This window comes from Calonectris borealis, chromosome 4, assembly GCF_964195595.1.
Source record: "Calonectris borealis chromosome 4, bCalBor7.hap1.2, whole genome shotgun sequence".
Classification (NCBI taxonomy): domain Eukaryota; kingdom Metazoa; phylum Chordata; class Aves; order Procellariiformes; family Procellariidae; genus Calonectris; species Calonectris borealis.
Genome location: NC_134315.1, coordinates 57902694 through 57921488, shown reverse-complemented (window position 1 = coordinate 57921488; position 18795 = coordinate 57902694). Strand labels below are relative to the sequence as shown.

The 18795-nt window shown below is 37.0% G+C and overlaps 1 protein-coding gene across 4 annotated transcripts in view; it reads right to left on the bottom strand.

Annotated features, from left to right (window-relative positions):
* Nucleotides 1-7313: 7313 nt before the first annotated feature.
* Nucleotides 7314-18795, bottom strand: part of GSTCD (glutathione S-transferase C-terminal domain containing) — a 75009-nt gene continuing 63527 nt past the window's right edge. For all 4 annotated transcript variants that reach the window (XM_075149683.1, XM_075149681.1, XM_075149682.1 and 1 more), the window contains 3 exons: nt 17253-17283; nt 12469-12538; nt 7314-7964 (listed from right to left, as the gene is read on the bottom strand). In XM_075149683.1, the coding sequence (XP_075005784.1) occupies nt 7828-7964; nt 12469-12538; nt 17253-17283 (238 nt within the window). In that variant the 3' untranslated portion in view covers nt 7314-7827. The remainder of the gene's footprint in view (nt 7965-12468; nt 12539-17252; nt 17284-18795) is intronic.

Sequence of the window (18795 nt, the reverse complement as noted above, 5' to 3'; positions counted from 1 at the left end):
AAATTGCTAGAGGGAGTGAGTTCCACAGCTGGAGTATCTCAAATAACCATCCTCCATTCAACTCACCCTTCCCTCTCCACATTTACACCCCACTGCTCCTCTCCACATGCCTGCACCAAAAGTACCCCAGCTGTCTTGAAAATATTAGGCTAAAACATCTGATAAAAGTCAGATGTTCCTCAGTGGAGTAGTTACTGTGTGGCTTTTTTTTTTTTTCTTTTTAAATGACTACATTAAAAGTTAATTTTAGACTTGTCCATGTTTATTTCATAGGTGAGAAAACTCATCCATTTCCATGGGTACATTTCCATTTTAACATTTCCCATCATACCATAGCCACAACCTGTTTCCCCCATTTAGACGCTGTTCTCTAACTCATACAAGTCCACAGGAGTAGAGAGGACACATCTGAGAGTACTGGGAGAGCTGGCTGGCATCATCATGAGGCTGCTTTTTATTGCCTTTGAAAGGTGGTGAAGCCTGGGGAGGTTCCCCAATAATTTCAGAAAGGTAAATCTTACAGCAAGGAGGAGAACACAGGGAACTATATGCAGGTCACCCTCACTTCCATCCCTGGGAGAATCACAGAGCAAGGCCTCTTGGAAGCCCTCCAAGCTGGTATGTCTAGGATTTCCATCTAACTTTGTAGCCTCCTTAAGAAACAGGTATCATCTCCCCACACAAGCTCTAAAACTGCAAAATTTCTCTCTCCTTTTTCTTACCTGCAACACCATTTTAGTAACATTTGCGTATCAATCCCTAATCATTCCAGAATGATACATCTGTAACTGGAGTCATGCCAAGGCCTTTGACATGCTACTGTTTGGGGGTGAAGAAAATTACAGAAATCCAAAGAAAAAACACTAAAACTGAGAAACACATCAAAAGCTGGGCATCAGGACAATGCTGAAGATAAAGGAAAGCTAACTTTTGGATTTTCTGTTCCATGGCACAGATGAATTTACTCTTGCATTGTTTACCTTAGATATGCCTTTTCCTCTTTATTACTTTCATATAACAGAGCTGATTTTCCTTTGTCTCTTGTGTCCATGATTGGACAAGTGCATTTCTCTTGCATATAATTGAAGGTGTTTGAGCTACAACACAGTTGTACTGGTAACAGTTCAAAGTACAGTAACCTACTCTATCTTCATAGATTCGAAGATATCATTCCTTCCAAAAACCTCCAAATTCTAATTATAATGTTAAATGAAATGTTACAACACTAAATGCAGCAAAAGCAACCAAATACTAATAAAAATGTTAAAAATTACAACAATGACATATTAGAATAAAGGGTATATTAAGTACACTGGCATGTTATTTTAAATTGACACTTTAACGCTCAGAGAAAGCTGTTAACAATTAAAAATATGCATGGAATGCTGTTCCAACACACCCAAAGTAATGATCTGGGTTGGAAAACTAGCACTGGGAGAGGAGAAAGCAAGAAAAATGGGAGCTATAATAGCACACTAATAGAAAGATAAAATGACAATTACTTAGGACTGACGAAAGTATAAGAATTCTAATGTTAATGTTTAATTTTAATGTAAACTAATGTTTTTGATGGATTAAAGTGCAGAAAAATATCAAAAACAGTTTCTGAAATTAGACTTTGGCTTTGGCGTATGAAGTGAACACTAAGAAGCACAAATGCCTTTTTTCGGTATGCTATATCTATTTCTAATCCTTTTGCAACTAGCAAGTGGTAGTTTATCCAAATTTCATGATCACATATGTAACAACATAATCATTGACATTCTTTTAGTTCTCACATATGTAAAATTCTCCTGACTCCACCACTCATTTAATTGCACTCTGATTCTGAAGGCAGGCAGAATAGAGATTTTGCTTCTAAGCTTCAAGAAATGTAACTCAATCCTCACCAATATACAAATATCATATTGGGCACTAGTGTTGATGAACGGATTCCAAACTCAAAAAGACATCAATTGAAAAGAAGGAATAATTAAAAAAAAATAATAGTATCAGCAGTAATATGATCAGCAGTAAATTATTTCTACACTCCAATGCACTTGCTGCAAACTAACCAAACCATAAGTGGCAGAGAAGTGTGTAGGTACAGCAGATCTAAAAAGGAGAACAAATGATATCACATCAGCATAATGTCACCACATCAGCAGCATCTTTCAACCTTCAGATTTGTTAAGTGAGAAACAGCAATGGTTCATCTCTGCAGGTGGTTTATCGATGCATTTTGATCAGTGGGTAGTGTAAACGTTTTACATGATTTTCATGATGAATCGAATAAAATTGGGTTGCAATATATCTTACATATGGTTGTCCCATATACAGGCGCAGAATTTTACAACCTGCTGATGAAATGCTTCCTTAGTGCTGAAAGAATCAAGTCTCCATTGTGAGCATGTTTCCTATTGGATTGGGCACACGTGGTACACTTCCCTGGGCTATCACTGCCTTGTTACGCTTTGGTACTTACATATGCTATGACCTGTCTTCCTTGCATGTCTGCTGCACTCAGCAACTACCAGCTGTATCTCTCTGGGAAAGTACAAAGAGCTCATCCCCAGTATTTTTTGTTCTAGCTCTGCATCCCACGTCTATTTTCCATTCTGCTGCATGCATGTCAACCTAGAGAATTGCAGATTTCTGCCATTGTTCAAGTCCGATATATATAAAACAGTTCAAGAGCTTTTCATCAAGAGGTCACAACTCCAATATGGTATTACAGATTCTATTAGCCAAGTCTCATTCAACCTCTCAAAAGATCAATTTAACAACCCCAAAAAGATAGTATTTACATTTGAAGCTAACTCAGATGTTTTTAAAATAGAAGCCCCTTAAAACTTTTCAAATACCCGCAACAACGGACTCCAAGCATAGAAGGGGCTCAGTACAAAAAAAAATTAAAAAGTGATGTTTCGTGTATTTGAAAGTCAGTGGATGAAAACCTATTGTCCTCAGTATCATGGAGAGCTTGCTATCTTCAGTGCAGCTGTGATTTCAACCCTCATGTATCCTGAGTAAGTGCTCTTCTAGTTCTTAAAGCTCAAGGGAAATCTTTCACTCAGGAAGAATGACAAATTATCACAAGGAATGTGACAGTAAAATTGCTGAAGCAATACAGGTACATTTCAATTCACACAACACGTTCATATTTCTCAATGATACTGGAAAACGTGGTGGTTTTTTTTTTAAAAAAGATTAGCACTAAAATTAATAGCCATATTCAATATTAGTAAAACTGTATCATTTAGCAAACCTGTTTCAAGGGCTCAATCACAGCTGATGCTGTGCAAACTTATGAAAGATCAGCAACAATCAGGTAAAATATAGTCTGAAGGGGAAAAAGCATAGAATTAGTCAATAATTTAATTTCTAGAATTAGCGATTACTTTATTAACAAGAATACTCAAATAATATCACTCACTTTCCATAAAATGAACATTTCCACTAGCACCTTAAAAAAAAAACAACAACCAAGTATGTGAAAAATTCAAACATTTAAGTAAAATAATTTTGAGTTACAAGTGAGGAAATATACCACTTGACACATACAAAGTTTAAAAACTGTTCTGTTTTCAGTTAGAAATTACCTGAGTGATTGATTATAAAACTATCCTGAACACTGTTCCTTACATATGAGGCTTACCAGGGGAATTTTGAAAATAGAGGTATTTTCTTAAATGCACTTTGAGGAGAAAAGTGCAGAGCAGGACACTTCACTATTCGTTTAATTTCTGAGTAAATAAAAGCTACAAGGAAAGAGAAAATTAATCTGGTTTCAGTTTTACTGTCTGCATATAATCTTAATATATTATTAACTTAGGAAATCGAATTTCTTTTAATGATAGTTGTAATAAGCTGAAACTGGCTAAGGACAAGCTACTGAACTGAAACCACGATAGCCAGGTCGTTTAAGTGCAAGACTGAACATGGACAGTTCTGAGGTTTTCTTCATTTTATTAAAGATGCATGTAAGTAACATTTCTGACACTAGACAGGTAGTCAGGTACATGTATGATACCTAGATTTTCCCTTTTTTTTTAAAAAAAAAAAGTGGTAATAAAATTACAGGAACTTAGACTGAGATTGTACATCAGGAGTTTGGTATGACAGGCCAATGCTCCCAGGCAAAGACACTGAAAGTAGTACTTGAAGAGGCTTAAAGGAAAAAACGTGCTTTTCTTTCTGCTGACTAAGCAACTAAGCACTAAGACTGAAATCAACACTTCAGCTGTCCAGTTACCTTTTGTTAAGCAATGCTTTTTTAGCTCAACACTCTTTAAAAAAAAAAAATTCATTGAAAGGGTAAATTAGTAATCCTAAACCAAATTCTTGACAGAAAATAGCTGCAGCTGATTGTGTCTAGCAAAACTAATATCCATATAAACCCATTATAAAATCAGCTGTGTGCCATTTCACTGCAGATTACTTGACGCTCATAAACTTCTATGTGTACGTACTTGACCATCTAAGTTTTTTAATTGTTCTTTTCTATAAGAATACCTGGCCTAGCATGTCATCTAGGAAGACAGCTACTTAAAAAGACATTTCTGCTTATTATCATTGCCTTTTCAAATAACATCCACCAGGTAGCTGAAAGTCAAGCAATAATCAGAAACAGAAAACATCAGTCCAAAATTTATGGCAGCCCTGCGAATGAATCATTTCATACGCGTCTTTGTAAGAACAATCAAGGGGTAATTTTGACAACGTGTAATTTTCATTAAAAAAAATCTATAGATTGGTTTAGCAGAGTCATACTAACATCTCAATTTTTTTTGTTAAGATCAAGCCACAGAAAAATTAGGTGGCACAATGTAGCTACTAGGAATGCCCCTTGTTTATTACTACCCATGCCTAAATATGGAAATACTAACACCTCTTGAAATAGAATTGAGGAAGCAGATAATTAACACAATAAAGACAAAAATGAAAGAACAAAAATAAAGATACATGTACACACAGATGACTAACACACAGAAGCTCAGTTCAGTTTCGTCATCTGTTTCCTGTTATAAACTTACTTTTTCCAGCATTACTGGCTATGAGGGTAACATAAAAGAAGACTGGCAAGACAATGGAAAATTATGACTATGTTAGGACAATATTTTGTTCACCCTACAACTGGTCCCAGTGGAGCCAGACACATAAGAAACACAAATAGTATTTAGATCTGCATCTTGGATATCAAGCTAGCTCCTTGCATAACAAGCTGCTAGAAGAACAACAAGAGTTCACTTACCAGGATCACGACGTCCAGTCACCTTGTTTAGGGAATTCTAGGCTCTATTCATTCCATACCATTTATGTATATGGAAACATGTAACAAACTAACACACCTAAAAATTAATATAATTAAGCTCACATTTCTAGAGGGAAGTATATGGCACAGAGTGGCAATTTAATCTGTGGTAAATTAGCTATTATCAGCTGTTGAAAATATCTTCTCCTTTTTACGCTTTTTTTCATCTGCTTCTCTTCAGTTTTCGATAAAGAAAATATCAGTTTACCTCAAGTAGAGTTCAGGCTTTACTATTCACAGTAAGGTAACTCCATCCTCAGACATGAGGAAGATTCTATTCTCCTGAGAAGAAACGAAACCAGAGCCCATTGATGCCAACAAAGATCACAAAGCAGTACTACAAATGGGATGCAGTCTCACTATCCTTCCTGTAAGCCATCAAGGTGATGGATACTACAAGATGCCATCAAAATATCCCTGATCTGTGGAAAAAAAAAAAAAAAATCTCAAACTCACTTTCTATAGTTTGGCTCATCCAAGAAAAACGGGATGTCATGATGGACATACACACAGCACTGGTTTTGCAGGTTTTCTCCCTTGCTTCCATAAATCTTTTCTTCCTGTGAAGCCTAGTTCTATGTGGAGCAGCAGATATAAAATATTGTGACTTACCTAAATCACAAATAAGCAACACCTGTGGGAAACTGCATCATTAACATGAAAACAGGTACTTTAAAAAATGGAAAAAAAACCCCAAACGAAAGAGAGATTGGTATTTGGTATTGTAGAAATTTTGAAGCATGTAACAGCACAGATTTTTGCTCTACTATAAGCTATTTATTATTGCATAATATCAGACCATGCCAAATATTCAACATCACCACGATTAAAACACTCATATTGGTACCCATTGCCTGGAGCAGAGCATTGTGAAAATCCTTACCGTAAACAGCATCAAAACTTGCATCAGGTGTCTCACCTTGATGAGTTCTTCCTTCAGCAGAGAAAGGTAATGAAGAGACATTTTCTCACTCCAGATGTAGTATCTGGAGTTCTAAATAAAGTTAATTTAACATGGATAATGTTCAGACACACTGCTATCTTAAAACCTGAGTTCTCTTTGGGCAAGTATGAGAGAAAACCCTGGAAGCAATTCGTATTGCCACATATTTTATATTTGCTATATATTCTTCCGACCTCCAGCTACTCCTGTAACTATAAAAAGTTGCAGAAAAAGTACTACATCATTATCCACTGAAGAACTCAGGCTAAAGGTATGAAATCATACCTACTTGCTTACCTTTGTGCTTCCAAATAAGCATGCAGGTTCCTTCAGTCTTCACGTTAAAAAAACCCAAGTATTTTACCTTTTAGAGATATAAGCTTCATGAAGAATGAAATATTTCAGGATCCTTTTTTTTCCTCCAATACCTATTGTTGTTTATAATTCTGTTTGCCACATGCACTGAAGGTATGTTCACACTGACCAAACTTCAGATATATTTAAATTAATCCATAGCAGAATTCATAAACATATCAAACCCATAAATATGTAGGAAAAATCTTGTTAGAAGCTATTTTCCATTGTGTTAGTGTCAACAGATGATTTTAAATTAGGGTAGAAAACTGCCTACTAATCAGAGCACAGAAGAACATTTATTTTCATTTTACAGTAACATGTGTGTGGTTGACCTTTTCAAATGGTTCCACAACTGCAACTTTGTTCAAATTTTAAATTGAATATAAAATCAATGAAGATGATGTATACAGACACATGAACTGTCCTTAAAAATTTCTTCTGACATCTAGTTTCTTAAGGATGGGAAGAAATATACTTCAATTAGCAGAGCTGGCAGTGAAGTATCCATTCACTAACATCATCTCTACTCCCGTAATCTGGTCAATGGATAAATACGGGTTTGCTTTCTTTAACTAAACACATTTTCAAATGCCTGGTTACAGCATACTTGTGTAATATTTAAAGATAATTTTTAAGTCTTTTTAAAAAGATTGCTAAGTTAGAATGTATTTTTCTATAAGCAGAATGATGCCCAAAGTATTCTGATGGACTTTTATTAAAAATAATCTTCCTACAGTAGTATGGAATTCTTCAGCCAAGTCAAGCCATCACCTGTTGCACAGCCTTCTTCACTAACACCATAAATTTGATCTTTTCTGGTCCTCTAGTGATCTGCAATATTGGCTGATAACGGCTCTGCTTATGAGCACAAATGCAGTTTTGAACATGAATGCAATTTTGAAGCAGCCAAGACAGCTTTACTAAAAAGGAAATCACCTTCCCTTCGATGAGACCAACTTTTTTCTAAACCTTTGCAGATGGGTATGATTCCATGCAGTCGTTAGATCCAGAAACTTCTCAATAAGAGAACCAAAAGTTGCTTAATGACACATAACAAGTACGATTTGTGATGCTCTGCATGCAGTTCACTAAGACTTTCTGTGCTGCTTCCTTTTCCCAACGCAATGGGTTCAAGATGCGTGATGTCTGGTTCCCAGCTATGCTTGTATCTGCTGGATGTCATTATGCACTGAAGATTTACGTTCAACTTCAAACCAAATGCAAGTTTCACACTCTAAGTAGGGGTGCCCACAAACATATTGTTCTTTGGAGAACAACTCTCTGGCTCCATAGATATAACTTGGACAGAGTAGTTATGTTCTTCTGCAGCCCATGCCCGATCCAGATCCACAAGCCCCATACACTGCTTTCCTAAAACGAGAGCAAAGGAGACCATAGCAACTCTAAAAATGTAGAAACGTTATCAGAAATGTGCACTTCAATATTCAATGTTAGGAAAACACATCAGTAAGTCATCTAAAAAATAAGTTCCAAATCTACTTTAAAAACTATCTTAATCTGTTTTACTTCAACTAGACAGTCATTAATAGTTCTAAATCACATCTGTGACTTGTAACCCTCATTTAGCAAAGAACTTGAGAAGGATTGTTAACTCTTTGTATATGGAGAAACATAACAGGCACAACTATTTTGAAGTATTCTCAAAACTTACCGAAAAATCCATGCATTAATGCAAAAGCCACAGGAAGAAAAAAAATGCCTAGTTTACCCCTTAGCTCTCTGAATTGCCAAACTTCTACTCCGTTTATAACCATAACTGTTTTCCTCCTGTATTTTCACCTAAAATCTGAAAACCTCTCGTTATTGAATACCAATAAAAGACTAAAATACCAAACAGTGATCCAGAGTAATTGATTTGAGACATATGAATCTAACTGTTCATAAACAAAAGTACTAAATTACTAATAAAAACTAATTTTATCTCAGATTTATCTGCAGAAAAAATGGGAAGGATAAATTCAAGGGTTTTTTCTGCTTAGAAGTTTGTATTATGATACAGCCATGCCAAGGTGATGGGCCCATTTGTCTTTACATATTTACTCATTATAATTGATTACTATGTTCTGAAATACAGAACTGATTTGTCAGATTGTATTTTCAGCAGTTTGAAACTCTCTGGCAAGAAAGATTTAGCACTTCCCTGAAATGTTTTATCACTAATAGTCATACAGCCTCAAGTCACGAATAAAGCACAATCCTGCTTCAGTCTCAAAGCCAATGATCCTACGCCTTTTCTTGTTCCTGACAGAACTGTACAGTTAAATATATTTGGGGTCTGAGATGACACCAAGTTGGGCGGGAGTGTTGATCTGCTCGAGGGCAGGAAGGCTCTGCAGAGGGACCTGGACAGGCTGGATCCATGCGCCGAGGCCAACTCTATGAGGTTCAACAAGGCCAAGTGCCGGGTCCTGCACTTCGGCCACAACAACCCCAGGCAACGCTACAGGCTTGGGGAAGAGTGGCTGGAAAGCTGCCCAGAGGAAAAGGACCTGGGGGTGCTGGTTGACAGCCGGCTGAACATGAGCCAGCAGTGTGCCCAGGTGGCCAAGAAGGCCAATAGCATCTCCTGGCCTGTATCAGAAATAGTGTGGCCAGCAGAAGGGAAGTGATCATCCCCCTGTACTCAGCCACACCTTGAATACCGTGTTTAGTTTGGGCCCCTCACTACAAGAAGGACATGGAGGTGCTGGAGCGTGTCCAGAGAAGGGCAACGAAGCTGGAGAAGGGTCTGGAGCACAAGTCTTATAAGGAGCGGCTGAGGGACCTGGGGTTGTTTAGCCTGGAGAAGAGGAGGCTGAGGGGAGACCTCATCGCTCTCTACAACTACCTGAAAGGAGGTTGTAGCGAGGTGGGTGTCGGTCTCTTCTCCCAAGTTACAAGTGACAGGATGAGAGGAAACGGCCTCAAGTTGTGCCAGGGGAGGTTTAGATTGGATATTAGGAAAAATTTCTTCACCGAAAGGGTTATCAAGCACTGGACCAGGCTGCCCAGGGAAGTGGTTGCATCACCATCCCTGGAGGTATTTAAAAGACGTGTAGATGTGATGCTTACGGATATGGTTTAGTGGTGGACTTGGTAGTGTTAGGTTAACGGTTGGACTCAATGATCTTAAAGGTCTTTTCCAACCTAAATGATTCTATGAAGGGAAGAGACAGGAGCACTCATTCTGTTTACCATCAGGATACAAGTCTGGCATTCCAAATTACCCCCTGGAACTGCCTACCTCTTGCCCTGAATATATACAGAGTTTGAGTGCCTGTTACCATTACAAGCCCTGGTATGCATCTGTTAGGTGGCTGTAGTATTGGGCAGATCTCCATAAACTACTTCTTGTGGCACTATTCTCCTACATTTGCGGTTTCACAGAACCTGTGGTTGGTTAAACAAAATGGCATGTACACGCTCCTGCCACTGACAGCAATATCGTTATTATTCAAAGTGTACACACTAAGGGGGAATTGGGATTGTCAGAATTGGGGGCCGGTTCCCTGGGTGCTCTCAGTGAGAATGTGTGAAATACATGGAGCAGTTCTGTGATCAGACAGAATAAATCAGGTGTGCTGTAGCGATGTTCACAAAACCATTCAGTATGTTTGCACTCAGGTGCCACTGCTGCATATAGTGGATAAAACACACATGTCCAGTGAAAATAGGAAACAGAACTTTGTTCATTTGAGAGGGAATTGCTGTGTGTAGCAGAACTGGGTTCAACTGCATATTTTTACGTTCACAGATAGTACAGGAATTGGCGATAACTGCTTTGACAAATGTGTTGTTTCAGCCATGACAGTCACAGACAGAATGCTGTACTTTAGTGCTTTACGGGCTTACAGGTAACTAAACAAAATGATTTGTCACTTCACTGAAGCTGCATAAATTCAGTGGTAATTGCGAAAATAGAGTTTACAATACAATCCTTAAACATTCGGAAAGTAGCAGAACGAGTCATTTTGCCACCATTTACAATAGAAAAGAAAAAGTATCCGTCTATTCAGGAATATTTTCATTAAATGAAATCTACAGTTTTCTCAATACCTGATCACGCATTGCACAAAATTAAATTAAAAAAAAAAATCTCACCATGGCTGCAGCACTGATCTGATTCAATCTTCAATTATTTGCAACCAAAACTTAAAAGAACCCCAACAAGATTCCCGTAAAACCAGTTTCAAAACCAAAACAGAACACTGAAATGGGAATGATCTTCACTGAAAGAGATTAGTATTACATGGAACTTAAGGAAAAATTCTTTAAAACAGAAAAAGCAATGATGTAGGGGAAGGGAGAGGAATAAGATTTATGTTTGGTTTTTTACGTGCTTTGCCCTGATAGAAGTTAAATTTGTGAAAAAAAATTGCAGTTTGAGAGACAGAGAACAGATAAAAGTTACAATCTTTCAAAAAGTTTTTTGTGTCCTTTTCCAATTTTCAGTCCACCTGGGAATCAGCAGGAGACAATGCGGGGTGCTACACTGGTAACTGAACACTGCTCTTATGGTTTTGGTTTGGTTTTTTTTTTTCCAAATATTGTGATGATAGCAAAAGAGCCAACAAATTTATTATAAAATAGATATTGTTATCCCAGAATCTGTGTTATTTTCTTTTTGTGCAGTAGTATAGGAAATACTTGGAATTCTTCAAATGAAGCTTTTTAAAAACATTATGATTATTTGCTACTAATGCTTTAACATACTTTCTAAGTGTTTCTTGCAAGCCAAGAATGCAGTTATATCCTGAGAGTTCCCAGCCTCTTCTGTCTTTTCTGACCTGGAAGCTAGTTCATGGCTTCCATCAGAACACTAATACCAGACAGGAGCACGTTATACCCTTCTGTAAGTCAAAGAATACTAGAATATTGCACATAATGAAGAAATGGCTTTGCTTATTCCAAATATTTGAAGTGTTATGTATTTTGCAGTCCTTCTGAGTATTGAAATTCCCGCCACCTTAATGATAGCTTCTTGCATTTCTTTTCCTCAGAAATCATTGACACCTGACCAAGAAACTAAAATCTCAGGGATCAACTTACTTTGGCAATTAATTGCACAGAAATGACCCAACAGAAGGCAGCTGCTCTTACTCAGAATGGCAATAAAGTACAAACCTGAAACAGAACTGACTACCAAAAGGTAAAAATCGAGTCATGCACTGCTGTAGCTGTAACGTAAGCTTCCCCACAATGGGAAGGCTGGTACCTCAGGTAAGGGGTAAGCCAAACTGTGTTCTTGGCAAAGTCTTCAAATTATAAATATCATTCACTATTAAAAAAAAAAATATATCCCAGAAAACCTTCTGGGTTTTTTTCTAATATTATTATGATGATCCTAATAATGAGGTGGGCCAAATAGGTTTATCAGTTCTTAAGCCTGCCTGTACCAAAGCTAGCTCAGCCTCTGCAATTTAGCCTTATTGTTTCCAGCTGGCATTAGATGTTTGCCCTTCTAAGAGAGTTATCACCAGCGATTACAAGCAGGACAAAGAGTGCACACTGAAAATCACTACTATGAATAGCCTGCGCTTTTAATGTAAGATAAAATGGCACTAGCAGGACTTTAGTGAACTTTACAAAGACCTCATTCTTTTCAGAGAATGGTGGGAAAAAAAAAAAAGGTGAAGCAACAAAAATCAGTAAAATGCAAACCCTCTATCTCATATTGATAATTCTGAAAGAAGAAAAGAGTTTCTATACCACAGTTCAGAACAGCAAGAGGCGAAATGTGAAGAAACTCAAATTTTTCAAGTGTTATGTGAAGACAGCAACTCAATGCCATTCATAAGTGTACTACTTCTTCCTTTACGTATCAAGGTAAATACATTACTGAGATAGTTTACACAACAGCTGCAGAAATTCATACCAATTAGCCTGCGTTCAGGTGGAAGCTGAACAGCTGTCTGATCTGCAAATCTGCAAAGGATCATGTGCTCCTAGGAAAAAAAAAATAAAGAAATTTGGTCCATTATCATTTCCCTCTTCCAAATAAAGTAAGAAAAATCTAATTAAATGTTTAAAAGTATCAAAAACACTATCATGTGGAAGACCATATTTCTAGAAAAATCACCTGTGTGCAAATCCTAATTTTGATACTGCTTTGGCTTGTAAATATGTGTGTAAATCAAGTGTTTGTAACTACGACCGCATTTCTACTCATGAGTATTTGTTTCTTGCCAAATTTTCTTTAATCCTCTGCAGCAGTTGAATTGGATGCAATGTATACAAGATAGCATTATTCAAAGACATACTGCAGACTAATTTTGCCTTCAATTACTGATGAGCAACAAAGCCTTCTTTTAGCACAGTCATCATGGGGCAGCATCTCTGCATCAATAAGCAGCCAAGACAAAATTCTTACATAGGTGATTTGAACTACTGCATATTTCTCCCAAGCAGTGATTTTGAATCTTAGAAGAATCACCTTGTGGGTCAAACTTCCTCTGCTCTGCCAATTCCATTCAGGATCAACCCAAAAGATCCTGAAGGCAAAATTGATACTGAAGGCAAAAAATACCTGGCTGTGAATAGGAAAGTTTCCTACATCAAAATGAGCACAATTCACTTTCAAACTATCCCTGTTCCACTTAAAGTTTCTGCAGAGGCTTCTACAACAGCTACTGTTGGTTTCTTCCTGCCTTGCCACCCAGGGGTATGGTGCAGTGGAGGGTTAGCCCCACCACCTTACTCACTGCTTAGATCACTACACAGGCAGGCAGAACCACATCCTCATTTGCCTTTAAAAAACACTACCTATGCTAGCATAATGGTTTCTCAAAGACCAGCCAAGCTAATGAAGGCAAGTTAGCCAGATGGTGAGAGAAAAAGCCTTGAAAGTGTAGCAATGAAATTAATGCTTTGATGACAGCTGTGCTCTTTGGGACAGCTGCAATATTAAGAACAGGACAGAGTAAATGAGAACCATTTTAGAACTGTACAACATTCCCAAGTCTCCTATAATGTCACAGGGAGAAAACAGAAACAGACAACTACAAAAAGTACTCTGCTAAGCAAAGGGTCCAGAGCTATAGTTCTGAAAGAAGGACGTGTCTTGCATCAAAAAGAATAATTTTTTTTTTTTTTTAAATTCTTGTCTGATATAAAATGATTATGTTAAATGTTTGGTTCCTGTAACAGATGGAGAGAGCACCTTCATCTAAGGATATTTCAGCTTACTTCAGTATTGTGAAGTAAGGATACTTACTCCAGCTTTTTATTAGGGGGATATATACATCCAAAAGTCTTCATTTCACAAAAAAACCTGAATGAAATCCCATCTTCATATTAAATCAAGATGGTAAGTCCCTCCACAGTACACTCCATCCAATTCATAAATTTAATAGACACCTGACCACAAAAAAGTTTGCCCACATATTATAAAATAAAATATTATTGCTACTTGATTCTTAAATGTTACTCATTTAAATAAATTTACAATATCTTGAGGCAGGGATATTTGTTCCTTAGTACAGCTCATTCACATGAAGGTTTTCAGCTCACAGCTCCATAAGAAATATGCAAGCAAAATGAGAACATGTTATAACATGTTTAGGACTTAAACATGTTATGCCCAGTCAGTTCGGTTCAAATATGGCTATTTTTGTAGTACAAAAGAGCTGAAAACGTTAAACCCAGATGTGACTACCGGAGAATGGAGGAAAGCCACAGGTAATGTGGCTGCTGTTAGGAGAGAAGAAGCAGTGATAGGCAGCATGGGGAGAAAAAGAGGCATTCAGAGGAGAGAGAGAAGATCCACATTAGCACAGTACCCCTCACCTGCATTCAGGCACCCAACACAAGCTGGCTCTTTGCAACATCAAGTTCTCAGCTCATCTGACTAGACCAGAGCCAAGGTAAGCCTCACCACTTAACCAGAATATATGGACTGACTCTAGTGCCTTGGCTTCCTACAGAGATGATCCAAAAAGTTTAACTAGAGCCTCAGTTATGACTACAACGCTTCCCCAAGACAGTCATTAAATTGTGACATTCCCTGTTGGCAGAAATAAGAAAAGCAATTCTAAAATAATGGAGATAAACTGTCCAAACTTTGTGTGTGCATAAACAGTTAACTTGCTTACTAGAACACCCACGCCTTCAATTCCCATTAAGTTTTCAAAGCTGTATGTGCAAAGTTATTCAGTTTTACTTTCCAATTCTCCTATAGGGAAAGTGTCTTGACAAATAGTCTCAAAATGTATCATGGTAGAAATCTACAGCTATCGTAACCTTATTCTTTGCAGCTATAAAATAATGAATTACAGCATAATGTTCTCATCAAAAAAGTTTTGGAATTGCCAGACTTCTGGATGTCTTTTCAGATCTCACTAAAATGAAAGATAAGAGAAACAAATTTAAAATGGAAACTGGAGGGGGTTTCACAGACAACGTCTGGCTAACACATGGCAGCTCTGGCTACTAGCCAATAACCTGTAACAATTTATTAATATGAAATATAAAAATGCATATAGCTAGCTGGATAACAAAAGTTATTTATAACTAGGATTATTTGAGGCACCAACCAGCCTAGACCGTTTGTATAGACTCCTACATTATTAAGAGCAGCAGTATTTTTTAGCACTATCCTTGGCCCCTGTGCCCTTCTGCAACACAAATAATAAAATGCTGGAACTTCTAGTGCTGATAAATCCTGTGATTTAAACCTCCATGGATTAACAGATTAAGAAAAAATCCACTGATCTTTAATGAGATTATACACACTATCCTAATCTGGGCACCCTTGACTTTATAATTGCCACTACCTCTGTAGTGTTGTTCTGGTTTCGGCTGGGATAGTGTTAAATTTCTTCCTAGTGCTGTGTTTTGGATTTAGTACGAGAAGAATGTTGATAACACACTGATGTTTCAGTTGTTACTAAGTAATGTTTACCTAGTCAAGGACTTTTCAGCTTCCCATGCTCTGCCAGGTGCACAAGAAGCTGGGAGGGAGCATAGCTGGGACAGCTCACCCAACTGGCCAATGGGGTATTCCATACCATATGACGTCATGCTCAGCATATAAGGTTTGGGGAAGAAGAAGGAAGGGGGAGACGTTTGGAGTGATGGCGTTTGTCTTCCCAAGTAACCGTTATGCGTGATGGAGCCCTGCTTTCCTGGAGGTGGCTGAACACCTGCCTGCCGATGGGAAGTAGTGAATGAATTCCTTGTTCTGCTTTGCTTGTGTGCGTGGCTTTTGCTTTCCCTATTAAACTGTCTTTATCCCAACCCACGAGTTTTCTCACTTTTACCCTTCCGATTCTCTCCCTCATCCCACCAGGGGGGAGTGAGCGAGCGGCTGTGTGGGGCTTAGTTACTGGCTGGGGTTAAACCACGACAACTACTTTTAATAATATGTTGGCAAATAAACTTTTTCTGAACTGAAACCCGAGTTCTTCATGATTATGTTTTAGAAACATATAAATGTGTTGAAAAGAATGTTAAATCAAGGGAAAAAATAATGGCAGGTCCAAATCCACTGTGCCGCTTTTATCATCTCAATCTATGGACATTTACTTCTACGTAAATTAGTAAAGTGTACATAAACCAGACTGTCATGAAGATAAGATTAGTGTATTACCAGATAACTGAACTTCCCTATATAAGATGGCTGGAAATTTTCTGAATTTTTTAAATGCCCTCTTACTTGAGGATTAAAAAGGATAATCTCCATTTTCCTGCTACCTTTGCTGTGCTCACTGTCCCAAAAAACATTTGGATATTAGAAATACTGCGTGTCTCTCATATTTCTGTTACAAAGGATTATTCTGCATCCTCAAAATTCATTTTCTATATTGTAAACACCAAGACCTTGTCTAGGATTTGGCATGTAAACTTAGTAAAGTTTCTATATAACCTTGCTTCTCTCAAATGGAAACATTTTCTTTCCATGCCACATTAAGTGCATCTAACCTTCAAATTTCTGGTTGCTCATCACTAACTAGTTTAAACGCACTAGACAAAGCTTAACAGATCAGTACCAGTTGTCTGCTGCCCACGTCTCTGCTCTTGTGCTTTTTCACTCCCATGTTATCTGTTATCTTCATTCTGTCAGATCTCCCACTTTTCTCTCAGACTATCTCCACACAGACCATGGCTCCCCCAGGTCAAAACACATTTGAATATTTTTGAAATCATTTTGAATAATGTTTTTAAAACAATCCTGTGTAAAATTCTTGCTGATGAGAATAAGCTCTTCCTACTTACTACATCCAATCTTCTAGACATAAATTAGAGAGAGAAATCTAATGTTTATCAGAAAATAGTATCTATAAAAGCAATAATTTTACCTAAAAAATGATCAGACATTTCCACAGTATGAAAGTTGTATTTAAGGCCTAAATAAATTGGTATCCTGTAATTGTTAACTGATACATGTCGAAGTATCTTAGGAATGGCTCGCTTACACATTATGATAAAAAAAGTTCTTTTGTGGAGAAACTATTTAATTTTATTGAAGAAAAAAAGCCTTAAAAAAATGGATAGTGGAGAGGAAGCAACACAATGACATCTGCACTACTAATGAACATTTCACATAACACATGCTCCTCCTTGCATTTAAAACACAACCACTTACATTTCATTTGATAAGAAGACCCAGTGAAACACAGGAAACTGCACATAACCCTCTTCCCCCCCAACCCTTTTACATACCTTGTAGGACAAAATTTCTTTGAACTGATGACTGAAAAAAAAAATAGACCAATTCAGTTAACATCTAAAAAAGCAGAGGTGGAAAATAGAAGCAATCATTACATACTTGAACACATTTTAAACAAAATAGCAATATCTGTATCCTACAGAAAGGCATTCAAAAAAACCAGAAACCATTATAGTTCCGGTTCACTAGAAAAAGGAAAAGCGTATTTGGTGTCGTCTTTTTTTTTTTTCCCCCCTATTGCATTATTCATAAAAATTCTCACTTTAAATCATTATAAATGCTAACACAGATTTACTGGAGTTAAATCTGTAAATAAATACTTTATATTACATGTACACACCCTCTAGACATGCATATATTTTGTTTGTATCAGAAAAGTAAGGTGCCTTTACAATGGAACTGAGTATAGAACACAGGCAATATGGGATATGGGCAGGCTATCATGTTTTATGATCATATAAAATAAGGAAAAAAGAAAAAGCAAACCCTAAAGTGTAGCTCAAGCTAGCGTTGATATGTTATGAACCAAATAATTTTCTACACAGGCTTACAATGTTAGATTCAAAATTTTAGCAAACACAAAACCATAATTAACATTCTGCAGCATCTACAGCAACAAAGTTTTCTAACACAGTGAGCATTTCCAGTCTTTGTGATCTAAAAACGTAATTAGTCAAAAGTTAAACAGTATCCAGTCAATTTTAAAACAAGTCAACAGAGAAAAGCTATATGCCTGCTAACTTTAGAAGACTTAAAATTTTATTGCCTCTTCCTTAAGAATACTTACTTGTTTTACTGTGTCACAAAAGAAAACAAAAAGAGACACACATAAAGAGATGGAAGAATCAAAATGACTAAGAAAACACTGTTAAATGCAAAGTTTATCAAACCGACAAATTCTAAATATTTACCCTCCATGCACTTCTGTGAAAGCACACTTCGATATTATAGAAAAATATGAAAAATATTTTAACATGGATGCATAAGGTTTCTTTAGATTTGTTGATTCCTTTCAAGACAACACGTTTCAGTTTCTTATTTTAGCAAATACATACCTAAGACAATGTTGTATTTCCTAGCAGAATTAAATCTGATTCATCTTGGACATGCAAAATGCAAAGCTCAGTTTTATGAAAAAAAACCACAACCCTCTTCCCCTATCTAGTTCTGCCTCAGAAAGCTGTTAGCCTCTTACCTTCTGCCACTTTATGCTTATCTTTTACATTTTATTTATATCAAAGGCGTTAAAATTCTTAAGCCTAAGATATATAAGTATCTTCAACATGGCAGATTAGAAGAAGACAAAATATCTACACAGTCCATTGAAAAAGTATTAAAAATATGAACTGACATACAGGAGAGCTTGTCTACTTGGGAATAAATCAGAAGAGTTTCACAAGCAGTAAACTGTGGTATAAAGCAGACCCACCTCTGTAAGCTGATTGCTTACATCTTTCTCCAACATTAAAATGTCAATTCCCCTTCTTACAGTAATTTTCATGAGTTTTCTATTAACTTTGTGATTTCAAGGTAAAA